We start from the raw sequence: 11,670 nt of genomic DNA on the forward strand, positions 1-11,670 counted from the left end.
CGTCTTTTTCCAAAATTCTACAACGACGACATGTACACGGGGACAGCAGGACGAGAGGACTGATTACTTACCAAATGAAAATTTGATTTGATTGAATTTAAGTTGATTTAAGAAATGTTAATTAGTATCTAAGATAATATGAACTATTATTATTATTATTTTACGGTAAGACTGTTACCTGATTGTCTCAATAAGTGCTATAATAAAAAAATAACAACGTGTTTTATTACAGAAATCATTTACTTTATACATTTTCTAGGATATCTATGCATTAAATAGTTGATTAAACAATATTTTATACATTTCCTAAATGGTATCGGAATTGTACACGTTTCCTAGGATTTGTATACAATATACAATTCCTTGATTTCATACATTTCCGGTAACATGTACACTTCTTAATGTAATCACAAGCAAAATAAAAAATACCACGCATTTGAAACCAAAAATCACGCGCAACTATTTCAAAAACTAAAAAATTCGCGTGTTTGAGTGGATTGTTTTTGAATGAAAATCTAATATTTGGAGTATTTTTTTCAGCCAAGAACTATTATATTATCAAATTAATTGGTTAATTGAAATATAACGTTTAAACAAACAGGAATCTCATAATTTTACTATTATCTGGCTTCTGCGTAAAACTTCGAAAATGAATTCCAAAAACGGCCTGTGAAAAAACCTTTATTAGCGATGTCCTTATTTCCTAATTAAAAACCCTATCTCTGGAATTACGTATGTATTACTAGTTAAATAGAGGAAATTAAAAAGTCGTAGGACTACTAGAATATGTCGCGGAAGAATACCAACCAATACCCGCGGCCCCATCATTAAAGCGGCTCGACGGAACACAGTGGGGTTTTAGTCGGTAAGAATCCGATATAACGGCTCCCGGGGAAGCCGAATGGGATATTATTATTCTTCATTTATTTACAAATTAATTATAATTTTTGGCCCAGTGCCTCTAGATGAAAAAGGCAGATACGTTAATAGTTATAAGTTAATAATTATTGTTCATCTAGTTGATTGACCGCCTCCTTGCTACAGTGGTTGACGCGTGAGCGTAGCACCGAGGGGTCCTGGGTTCGATTCCCGGTGGAGACGAAGAAAAAAAAATGTCTCGGTCTGGTAAGACACAGAAGGCTGATCACCTACTTGTCCCTAAAAAAAATCGACCAGTGAAACAAACACTTCATCTACTTAGCGTAGCCTCGATTTTGTACCACATTAAACGGACTGATTTCATTAACAAATTAACAAATTAAAACATTTCCTTGTTTTTTACGTTTGTGTGAATAATAAGATTAATTATAAACTACAATATTTAACATGACAATAAGCCAGGATTTGAAATGAATTTCACGCACATGCATCAAATATTTATTGCTTTATTTACCATTTTTATTTATATGAGTTGCCAAAAAAAACATTATTTAAGGACATTTTAAGCCGAATCAACTATGCCTAGAATCCAATCTCGGTATGAGAATACTCTTGCATATACATCAGGGTACCCTTGAGCGCATCCAACACCCCAGGACACGACTCCAACAAGCTTCTTATTCAGAACCAATGGACCACCAGAATCACCCTGCAAGTGAAAGTAAAAGTAAAAGTATTACGAAAGAAAAATAAAAGTGAAAATTATCCATTTCTCTTTGACTCCAATGAGAAACTAAGAAAAAAAATGTATGCGTATACTAGAGTACACACGTAAGAAGTGAAACTTCTTTATGACCTTAAAAATGTCACGAGTATGGCGTAACGCAAAAATGTCACGCGTACGGCGTAACGCAAAAATGTCACGCGTACGGCGTAACGCAAAAATGTTACACTAAATTTTTGTCCAACCCCGATAAAGAAGTTTCACTTCAAAAATAACTTTTAGTCAAACAAATAGATTATGCTCGGCTGGAAAACGACAAGTAGGTAATATAACAAAAAAATTCTATAACAAAAAATTTTTTTTCAAATTGATGCGGATGAAACCGCGGGGCACAACTAGTATGTAATACTCACTTGACATGCACCAGAGTATCCTCTAGATGTTGTACAAATCTGTTTATCTGTTACCGGAGTAGAAAAGTCCTCTAACCTTAGTTGGCACGTATCTACTTCTATTGTATAAGTTGTAAGCATTCTAAGATCGTCCGGTCTATTATTATTAGTGCCACTCTAAAAGGTACATCACAATTAACGACAAATCATATATTATTTACTTGTGTCTTAATACATTTCTATTATTTCTTGTCTTTGTAAGAATGTTAAATCTCTTATGTATGCAAATCTATATTATAAAAATGAATCGCTAAATGTGTTGGTAAGCGCAAAACTCTGGAACGGCTGAACCGGAGAGAAAACGTAAACATGTACCACGGCCGAGGCCGTGGCGGAACGCTAGTGCTAAATTAAACTTACTTGTATATTACCCCAACCTGTTAATATGCACTTAGTATATCCAGGAGTATTTTCGTCAGTCAAGTCTATAGGAGCCACTTTCGCATTGAAACTCATCTCATCTACTTCAAGCAAGGCGATATCGTTTGCGAAAGTTGTTCTGTTGAAATCCTCGTGGTTTATTATTTGCTTTACCTTATATCTATCACCACCAGATGATAATTTGTTGGTACCAACAACTGCTGTTATGTCTGTTGCATTAAGGCTGAAATAACAAATATAGATTGAAGTTAGTTTGTTAGTTTTTCAACAGAAGATTGCTTCTGTTGAAAAATTTTTGGACCAATTTCTACTTTAATATTAAATACCAATGATAAACTTATTATAAATTATGATAAATCAATATTAAACTTGAATAATATTCATCATCTGAAATTCACTTAGCCAACAAGAACAATATATTTAAGTCGTTATTTCATTAAAAATTCAAGAAATTAAAACTGTTATAATCCCCCTGAAGTCCTGACTGATATAATGGGACATTACGTCACAAAAGATCTGACATCATCATTTTCGTATCGTAGAAGACAGTGATAACAGGCTACATTTTACCGCGATAAGACATGATGGTGAAGGAGCGGGTGTATTATTAGTATTAAATGAACGGCTGATTGATACGCGAAAATATTAAGCATAATATTCCGGTAACGCCGATTTATTTGTTAGTAGAATAAAAACTTAATAATAGTAATTTCATCAGAGTAGATAATAATAGTAATTTCGTCAGAGACCTAAAAATCATATCATGGACTTCAAGTCCATTTTTAAGGAGAAAATAATTGAAATATACTCGTTTGTGCAATGAGCAGCTGTCAGTATCCATGTTGGTCTGATGATGGAGCCTCCGCAAGCGTGGAACTCCTTGGTATCGTTCCTCCTCAATGACACTTGGTACGGGTATGCACCTTCTGGAGCCTTATCACCACCTACTATTTTAGCTTGCGGATCTTTTGATGCCTCTAATGTATATCCTGCGTAAGTATTATATACACAGATGAGCCCTTTAGACCTATCACCTATTGTTTGTAACGACAAACTTATCAGCATACAAAATAGTAGATTTTTTTACATTCTATGTACTTTAGTTAAAGAAAAGGTCGATTTATCTTGTACAAAAGTAATGTTTAGGGATTTATGTACCCATATGATAAATTTCAATATCTCTCTCTGATAAACTCATAATTTAATAAGCAAGTATGCTTAAAAATCAATAAAAAATCCAAATCTAACTCACCCTCTGTGTAAATTACCACGAAAATTAATGACAAAATTAACAACTTGAACATTGTGGTATGCTCGATTGGCTTAAAGTAACTAATACAGTCTTAAATTTCAATTTATACGATTTTCGTTAATTGGACTAGATAAAAAGTTAACACATAAATTAAAAATAAATTCACTAAAAAGTAAGGCTGTTTAAAATTAACATTATAAGTACCTACTTATAGTGTTCAAAAAAACTTTTACTTGTGGTGACATAATTTATACACAAGCCCCGGCTTCGCCCGTGGTACATATTTACGTTTTCTCTATATAAGAACCATTCTCGTATTTCGAGGAATATAATAAAAAAGAATTATCGAAATCGGTCCACCCGTTCACGCGTGATGTCGTGACAATGGAAAACGGCTTTCATTTTTATATCACTACATAGTATAAAACAAAGTCGCTTTCCCTGTCCCTATGTCCCTATTTCCCTATGTCCTTTTGTACGCTGAAATCTTTGAAACTACGCAACGGATTTTGATGCGGTTTTTTTAATAGATAGATTGATTCAAGAGAAAGGTTTATATGTATAATAACATCCATTAAATAGTGGAGAAGTACTGTTATTTTTGAGGTTTCTAATGTGATGTCGTAAAAAATTACAATTTTTCCGCTTACATTGCAAACGCAGGCTGAACTCTACGAGTTTTATCAAAATAATGTAATAAGTATTATACATATTGAAAAGGTCTACAGAAAAGTCCGCGATGGTATATGTCTATCTTTTATGGATAACCCACAATAACTTTTTTTGTCATTTACTTTTAACGACAAATAATGGCTAATTTTCGAAGCGATTTTAACCAATACAGCATTAATCCTTAACCAATTAAATACCTTGAATACATTGTTCATTTAATATATAGATCTATATGGCCCTTTACACCGTATGATTTAAGTGAATATTTTCGAAGATTTTTTTTTTATACATGATAGGCAGGCGTTTGACCACTATCCCGCCTGATGTAAAGCGGTGATGTGATCTATGAAGGAGCACGTCTGTCTAGAAGAAGCCTATTCACTCTAGACTTGAAGAGCTGCAGATTATAATGGAGATATTACAGATTTAAAAATTGCGGGACGTAGCGTTTGCGGCGGTACCGGCTGGCCGCTCGGATGTATATTTTATACCCGTGCGAAGCCGGAGCGGGCCGCTATGTTTTTATATACAATGTTCACAGTTTTTCTGTAGTGTATTTAGTATCAGCATTGCACCCGTGCGAAGCCGGGGCGGGTCGCTAGTAAAACATAATTTCCTATTTTTAATTCTCAAGGTAATTGAAATTATAAAATGTAATAAAAAATAATAATTACGAACCCGTTTAGTAGGTACTAACTATGTATTACTATAAAGTAATACATAATATAAAATAACAAACGTTATTTTATTTAAGTAATCACTCCTTTAAATTAATTCTTAGCAAGATCACAGATAATATAACACTATTCGCAAGATATTGTTTTTTTGGGGTGTACACTGTACAAAAGGCGGCCATATCACTTTTAGGTGATTCCTGCTAGACCACCTGTGTTATTGGACAATATGTACGTATATATATTATATAATAATATGATAAAATATGTCGGCTTTGCTGTATCCATAGGCTGTATCCTTCGTCGGTTTCTATACATAGATTCTCGGGTAAAGATTTTTTTCAAATTTATTTCTTACGCAATTCAGTCAACAGTGTCGTTTCAATCGGATAAATTAGCAGTATTAAAAATGTGTTTTCTTTTCTTCAAACTATCTATTAAGGTCCTAATGAAAATTAATATTTATTTCATAATAATATGTACGCATCTGAACTTAATGAAGATCATTTTAAAAATGCTTAAAATGGTATAAATAGGATAAACACGAATTAATTATTCAATATATCGTGCTACGCGAGAATGAAAACATCTTAAAATGTTCATTATGTTATGTTTATTATTAACATTTTGCTACTATAAATTGATAAATCAATATTCTCTGCACACTCCCCCGGTCTAAAACCCCTCGACTTATCGATTTGAAGTCCAGGGTCCTCAGTAAGCCACCATTGCTCTATGAATCTATCATATTGTTATAAAATAATTCCCAACTGGCAACCCGAACCGAGTGGGTGGTTATAAAAATGACCCTGAACAGCGGATTTGACACTTTTTGCGTTGGGCTCTCGGACGTAACGGTCGTTATTGGTTATGTTTAGTTGTGATAATTATTATTTCTAGTCGATTACTATTTTATTGTTGAAGGTAGAAAATCTTTTTCTAAGAAATAAAACCTTTCTACGTTGAATTTAAAATCTCTGAGAATATTATATCATCATTTTTAATCAATCCGTCTATGCCGCATCAAAATCCGTTTCGTAGTTCCTAAACATACATAAAAGACAGACATTGGCAAGCCACTTTCGCACTTTGTATTTATAACTCTATATTATCATGCTAGGGAGATTCTGTCGGTCCTTTAGTAATAAATAATGTTGATGGTGGTGTAAACTCTTGCGTCTACGGAGATCCTGATGTTTTGTGGATTGTGTACGCATTTAAGGATTGGATCTTAGAAAAATTGGGGAAAAGTGACCTGACGAATTTTTGACGAACTACGCTGACATTTCTTTGTCATGTATGGTAAAAAGATTGGCAAGATTATGTTTGTTTTATTTTCGAGAAGTCTATAAAAGATGAATACATTTAAACAAAATCCTAAAATCTTCCCTCCCACCGTGAAAGAAATTCTATGAATCAAATAATATCTAGAACTTGTAAAGTTATAAACAGACTCAAAACGACTCTTTTATTACAACCTGAAATTGACATAAAATGAAAAAAATATCACACATTGTTTAAATTTTTTAATCTTATTATAAAGGCGAAAGTTTGTAAGGATGTATGGATGTATGGATGTATGGATGTTTGTTACTCTTTCACGTAAAAACTACTGAACCGATTACAATGAAATTTAGCACACATGTAGAGGGTAACTTGGATTAACACATAGGATAGGTTATATCCCGGAAATCCCACGGGAACGGGAACTATGCGGGTTTTCCTTTGAAAACGCGGGCGAAGCCGCGGGCGGAAATCTAGTTAATTAATGAAAACATAGGAAAAATGATTACAGACAATTATTGTTAATTGCTAGTATCTTTTTAAAATAATTATCGAGTCGTGATTATGAATGTTTAAATGTATACTATTCAGAGGCATCATAGTTAGTTTCAATTGTGTCGGTTATCCATTCCCGGTAAGCGTATACTCTGGTGAACACATCTGGACGACCAAAGCCGCAACTTGGGGTAATGGAGAGAATCCTCGGTGGCCACACACCGTAAGAAATAATGCCAATGAGTTCATCCCCAGCCATTACAGGACTTCCAGAATCCTCCTGTAAACAAGGACGTTTTAACAACAAATCATAATAAATACCACCAAGGAATATGATCTTTTTCTCTCTCACAATTACTGAAAGGGATTGTCTCACTTATAGAGGTCTGTAAAAAGGCAAACCTGTATGCATGTATGGGTATTACATATTTATAGAATTACAAAACATTATTTGGACTTTATAATTTTGATTTTTTTTTTAAACTCACTCTAATATAGTTATTTGATATCGTTGTTTCCCTGATTAAAGAGCATTAACAATTTTTATTTCATAAAAGAGAACACATTTCCCACATGGGAAATAATCTATACTAATATTTACGAGTTTGTTTGTTTGAACACGCTAATCTCAGAAACTAATGGTCCGATTTGAAAAATTCTTTCGGTGTTAGATAGCCCATTTATCGAGGAAGGTTATAGGTTATATATCATCACCCTAAAACCAACAGGAGGGGAGTAATGCGGGTTAAACCGCGGGGCACAGCTAGTACTGTTATAAGACATCATGGTAACCCCGGAACTTTCTTCGCAACTGCTGCTTATGATCATTATTAGTTCATAAAACTATCTAAAGAATATAAGAATGCAGTCAGTTGCATAAAAAAATCAGGTGCAGCTAATAAAGGCCGATTCAAAAGAGATTCAGACAAATTCAAGCACGTGAAAGTTCATCGTGTAACTAAAAATTTGCTCAAAATTATAATAATATACCTGACATGCACCTACTCTTGCCCCTCCTTTATCTGCGCATATTTTTAGATCAGTTATAGGATTATATCTGTTGTACTCTAATTTTCTTTGACATTCTTCAGTGGAAATCGTGTTCAATTTCAGTACTCGCAAATTATCAGGTTTCCTCTCAGATGGCTGCAAAATAAAATTACACTTTATGCACTGAAAACACGTGATGAATAAATAAAAAACCGGCCAAGTGCGAGTCGGGCTCGCGCACAAAGGGTTCCGTAGCAGCAAATATAATAAATTACAGTTAAATCAACCTATCTCAAAAACTATAAGAGATACTTTGATCAAACCAAAAATCGTTGAAAGAGTTAATTAGCATGCATCACCTCTATTTTTTTTAGAATTTTATACCCCGTAGTTATAAAAATAGAGGGGGGGGGACATACTTTTTACGACTTTGAGAGCTGATATCTCAAAAACCGTTCACTTTAAGAAAAATGTTTTTTAGAAAACTTTATATCATTTTAAAAGACCTTTCCATTGATACCCCACACGGGTATGTACATCGAAAAAAAAAATTTCATCCCTCAGTTACATGTATGGGGGGCCCCACCCCCAATTCTTTTTTTTACTATTTAGTGTCATATTTTTGTAGCGGTTCATACAACACATATTCCCATCAAATTTCATCACTGTAGTACTTATAGTTTCCGAGTAAATCGGCTGTGACAGACGGACAGACGGACAGACGGACAGACGGACATGACGAAACTATAAGGGTTCCGTTTTTGCCATTTTGGCTACGGAACCCTAAAAAAAGACGTGTGGCACTCGGGGACTGCCGCGGTAAAGCTATTGCATTATATGCCTTCAAGCCACACCTCCGCGCCCGTCGGAGTGGGGAGCGTGAGGTTTTTCGTTACTAAATTTCTTGGATTTAAATTTAAATTTCGGGGATTCGGTCCCCGCGCTCAAGGCTCGCGATAGAAGCTTAAAAAACCTTTAAAATTCAATAATCCTATACTAATCGGTCTACCAATACTAAATCATACTACATATTAAATACATTTTTGTCTTTGATAATAAAGAGGCTGTCAGCGCAGAATTGGCCTAACAAACATTTTGCCTATTTTTAATTTATATGCATGAATAAATTCGTGCAAAAATGGCCTATCCATAGTTTCCCACAAACATAGTAGATGGCATCAAATAAAATGTTTTGACGTCTTATAATTCGATAGAGCCGGCTGCACGCACGAAAAAACATCACTCATGCGGCGTTACCTCGCTCTGAGGCGTTCCATGTAAGGCTTGAAGTACAAGCGAGAGCGTGGAACGAGCGACAAAGAAGCACAATCGGACGTTGTCACGTTCAACTATCGTCAGTAAACCGACTTTATAGACAACCAATTTTTTCTCAAGCAAATCACTACATAGTAAACAAAGTCGTTTTCTCTGTCCCTATGTCCCTATGTATGCTTAAATCTTTAAAACTACGCAACGGATTTTGATGCGGTTTTTTTTAATAGATAGAGTGATTTAAGAGGAAGGTTTTCGTATATCATTTATTATGTTCTAGACAAAGCGGGCGAAGCCGCGGGCGGAAAGCTAGTCATTAAAATAAAGCATTATTAACCGCAAAAGTGCAGACAAAGGTAAAGTTGAATGGCTAAAGATGCAATGGCTAATATCTAAGGTTAAGAGCCCTTAGTAGGTGAAAACGTTTCTTTTACTTTTATGTACTGAATATAAATACTTTTTAATGAATGTTGATTTTTATTTTTGACCTACGCTTATAAATTAAACAAAAACTATCGTAAAACACAATGCAAAGGTGGCCTAACCCACAAAAATATTTTAAATATTAAGTTTTTATTACAAAGATTTATGCCATTACAAAGGCATTTTAGTTTAAAAAATAAATACTTAGTCAATAATTTAAATTTACAATAAACTTTTATAACTATTAACTAACTATTAATATCATATTCTGAATTCTCAATAAATTTGGCATGTATGTTAGTTTCGCAATCCTAATTATAAAAAAAAATACCTTAGGCCACTTATGCGCTAACGGCTTGATTATTATATCCTTACTGGAATTTTCCAACCAAAACTTTAAAGGATATTTATGTTTGCATAGTGAAAATATCATCAGCGTTACATTTATTTTTAAAACTCAAACTTACGAGTATGAATATATGTATAATGCTGAAAGGCTCAATAAAAATAAAGTATAAATAAATAAAATATAATAAAATCCTCTAAAAACATAATATACTCACACTAGCATATCCCCACCCAGTTAATGTAACCTCCGTTCCAACGGGAGTGTCTTGGGATGCCAAGCTAATGGCAGCCACTTTAGAGTTGTAGGTAAGATCACTTTGCAGTTTGAGTAGAGCAATATCGTTAGCACGAGATGTTTCGGTAAAATCTTCACGTTTTATAATTTTCTCCACTCCATATCTGGTGCCGCCTGATGAAAGAGTGTTGGTTCCAACAAGTACTTCTACTTGGTCTGCCCCGGCACTATAGAAAATATAAGGCACAAAATTCATCAAAGAACATAATATGGCGCCGTAAAGCCTGGATATGACTGGACACAGAAGGCTGATCGAGGCCGTCAGACGCAGATGTCAATAAAAGTTCACACTTATATTTTTTTTAAAGAAGGAACTGAATATACTATCAATGCATGATCAATGCTTATACCTGAGTAACTGAAATGGGTTCTAATGTTTTCTTGGGATTTAATATTCATACTCGACACATCTGCGATCATCAGCATAAAATAGTAGCGGAAGTCTTAGCTGCTGCTTAAGAAAAAATATAAGGTATACCTTTCGAAACAATGAGCAGCTGACAATATCCATTTAGGTTGGATGACAACGCCACCGCAGAAGTGGGTTCTATTCTGAATTGTCTGCACTGATGCTTGGTATGGAAACGCTCCATCTTGGGCAACGTTACCTCCCACTAATCTAGTTTCGGGTGGACCCTGTAGGGGATCACCTGAATTTAACAACTTATATTATTATTTTTCACTAATAACAAGTAAATAGAATGGACCCTTTTTTGGTATTTTGCTCATAAGTATAAAACCAGTCTCCATACCATGTCAACCGTAGCAGCAATAGTTCTAGCAAAAATAACGTGCATAAAATTTCCTTTAAATGATGTACTATTATTTTTTTTTTGTCTAGTCAGGTCTTTGCTCTCTCCCGCCTAAAAAATCCAACATTGTCAAAAACATCCACTCAAGGAAGGAAGAAATCCGTAACGTAAGTAGTTTTAGAGTTATTAGCAAAAATCTAAAATAATGATCCTTTGACCGCTCCCCCCATACACCGTGAGCTCTCCCCACCCTTGAGGACTTTCGATATATTATGATCATCTGGACAGAGGATCATGTTAAGGAATAACTGTAGCGATTTGCAAAACAACATGAATTATTTCCGTTGATGGTCCATTTTCGGTATAATATTTTATCGGGCTATGTAATTTACAAATGCTATTAAAAATTCATATCAAAAAGATAAACTTAAAACAACGTACCTTCCGCAATCCGTGCAATTGAATAAATAAACAATATAGACACAGTAAACATTTTGATCAAATAGATTTGGAATGTCGAAAGCTAGAAATTGTTGCTCTATTTATATGATTTTACCATAAGTTAAGGTATTTATACACGATTCAGGGAAGATTTTACATTTTTAATATTTAAAACTAGCTATGTCAAATACCATATAAATTATATACTTAAACCTTCCTCTTCAATTCAATTAATCTACTAAAAAAACTGCATAAAAATCAGTTGTGTAGTTTTGAAGATGCTTGTGATGCACTGTGTGTGTGTTTGTTTACCTTAGATCATTAATCTAAGCTGTT

The 11,670-nt window shown here is 34.1% G+C and overlaps 2 protein-coding genes across 2 annotated transcripts; both read right to left on the reverse strand.

The window, feature by feature from the left end:
- Window positions 1-1,414: 1,414 nt before the first annotated feature.
- LOC149909412 (chymotrypsin-2-like) lies at window positions 1,415-3,747 on the reverse strand. Its single transcript, XM_090119391.1, has 5 exons — window positions 3,689-3,747; window positions 3,245-3,425; window positions 2,416-2,659; window positions 2,017-2,172; window positions 1,415-1,588 (listed from the first exon to the last, which is right to left on the reverse strand). Exons 1-5 carry the CDS (start codon window positions 3,738-3,740, stop codon window positions 1,442-1,444), a joined length of 780 nt encoding a protein of 259 aa, XP_089975517.1. The 5' UTR covers window positions 3,741-3,747; the 3' UTR covers window positions 1,415-1,441.
- Window positions 3,748-6,901: 3,154 nt separating this feature from the next.
- On the reverse strand, window positions 6,902-11,387 carry LOC149909413 (chymotrypsin-2-like). The gene is made up of 5 exons (XM_090120168.1): window positions 11,335-11,387; window positions 10,620-10,791; window positions 10,062-10,308; window positions 7,804-7,959; window positions 6,902-7,093 (listed from the first exon to the last, which is right to left on the reverse strand). Exons 1-5 carry the CDS (start codon window positions 11,384-11,386, stop codon window positions 6,902-6,904), a joined length of 819 nt encoding a protein of 272 aa, XP_089976294.1. The 5' UTR covers window position 11,387.
- Between the last annotated feature and the right edge of the window lie 283 nt (window positions 11,388-11,670).

The sequence above is a fragment of the Colias eurytheme genome, chromosome 3 (genome assembly GCF_061535395.1).
Source record: "Colias eurytheme isolate Ceu_HAF_F1 chromosome 3, ilColEury1 Martin Lab GWU primary, whole genome shotgun sequence".
Taxonomy (NCBI): domain Eukaryota; kingdom Metazoa; phylum Arthropoda; class Insecta; order Lepidoptera; family Pieridae; genus Colias; species Colias eurytheme.

What these genes read in the sequence shown, in the direction of transcription:
- LOC149909413 (XM_090120168.1), bottom strand. Translation starts at nt 11,386, where the DNA reads ATGTTTACTGTGTCTATATTGTTTATTTATTCAATTGCACGGATTGCG. An exon ending in AATTGCACGGATTGCGGAAG is followed by an intron (nt 10,792 to 11,334) that starts GTACGTTGTTTT and finishes TGTTAAATTCAG; the next exon opens with GTGATCCCCTACAGGGTCCA. An exon ending in CAAGAGTAGGTGCATGTCAG is followed by an intron (nt 7,094 to 7,803) that starts GTATATTATTAT and finishes CCTTGTTTACAG; the next exon opens with GAGGATTCTGGAAGTCCTGT.
- LOC149909412 (XM_090119391.1), bottom strand. Translation starts at nt 3,740, where the DNA reads ATGTTCAAGTTGTTAATTTTGTCATTAATTTTCGTGGTAATTTACACA. An exon ending in GCTGCTCATTGCACAAACGA is followed by an intron (nt 2,660 to 3,244) that starts GTATATTTCAAT and finishes TTGTTATTTCAG; the next exon opens with CCTTAATGCAACAGACATAA. An exon ending in GATACTCTGGTGCATGTCAA is followed by an intron (nt 1,589 to 2,016) that starts GTGAGTATTACA and finishes TTTCACTTGCAG; the next exon opens with GGTGATTCTGGTGGTCCATT.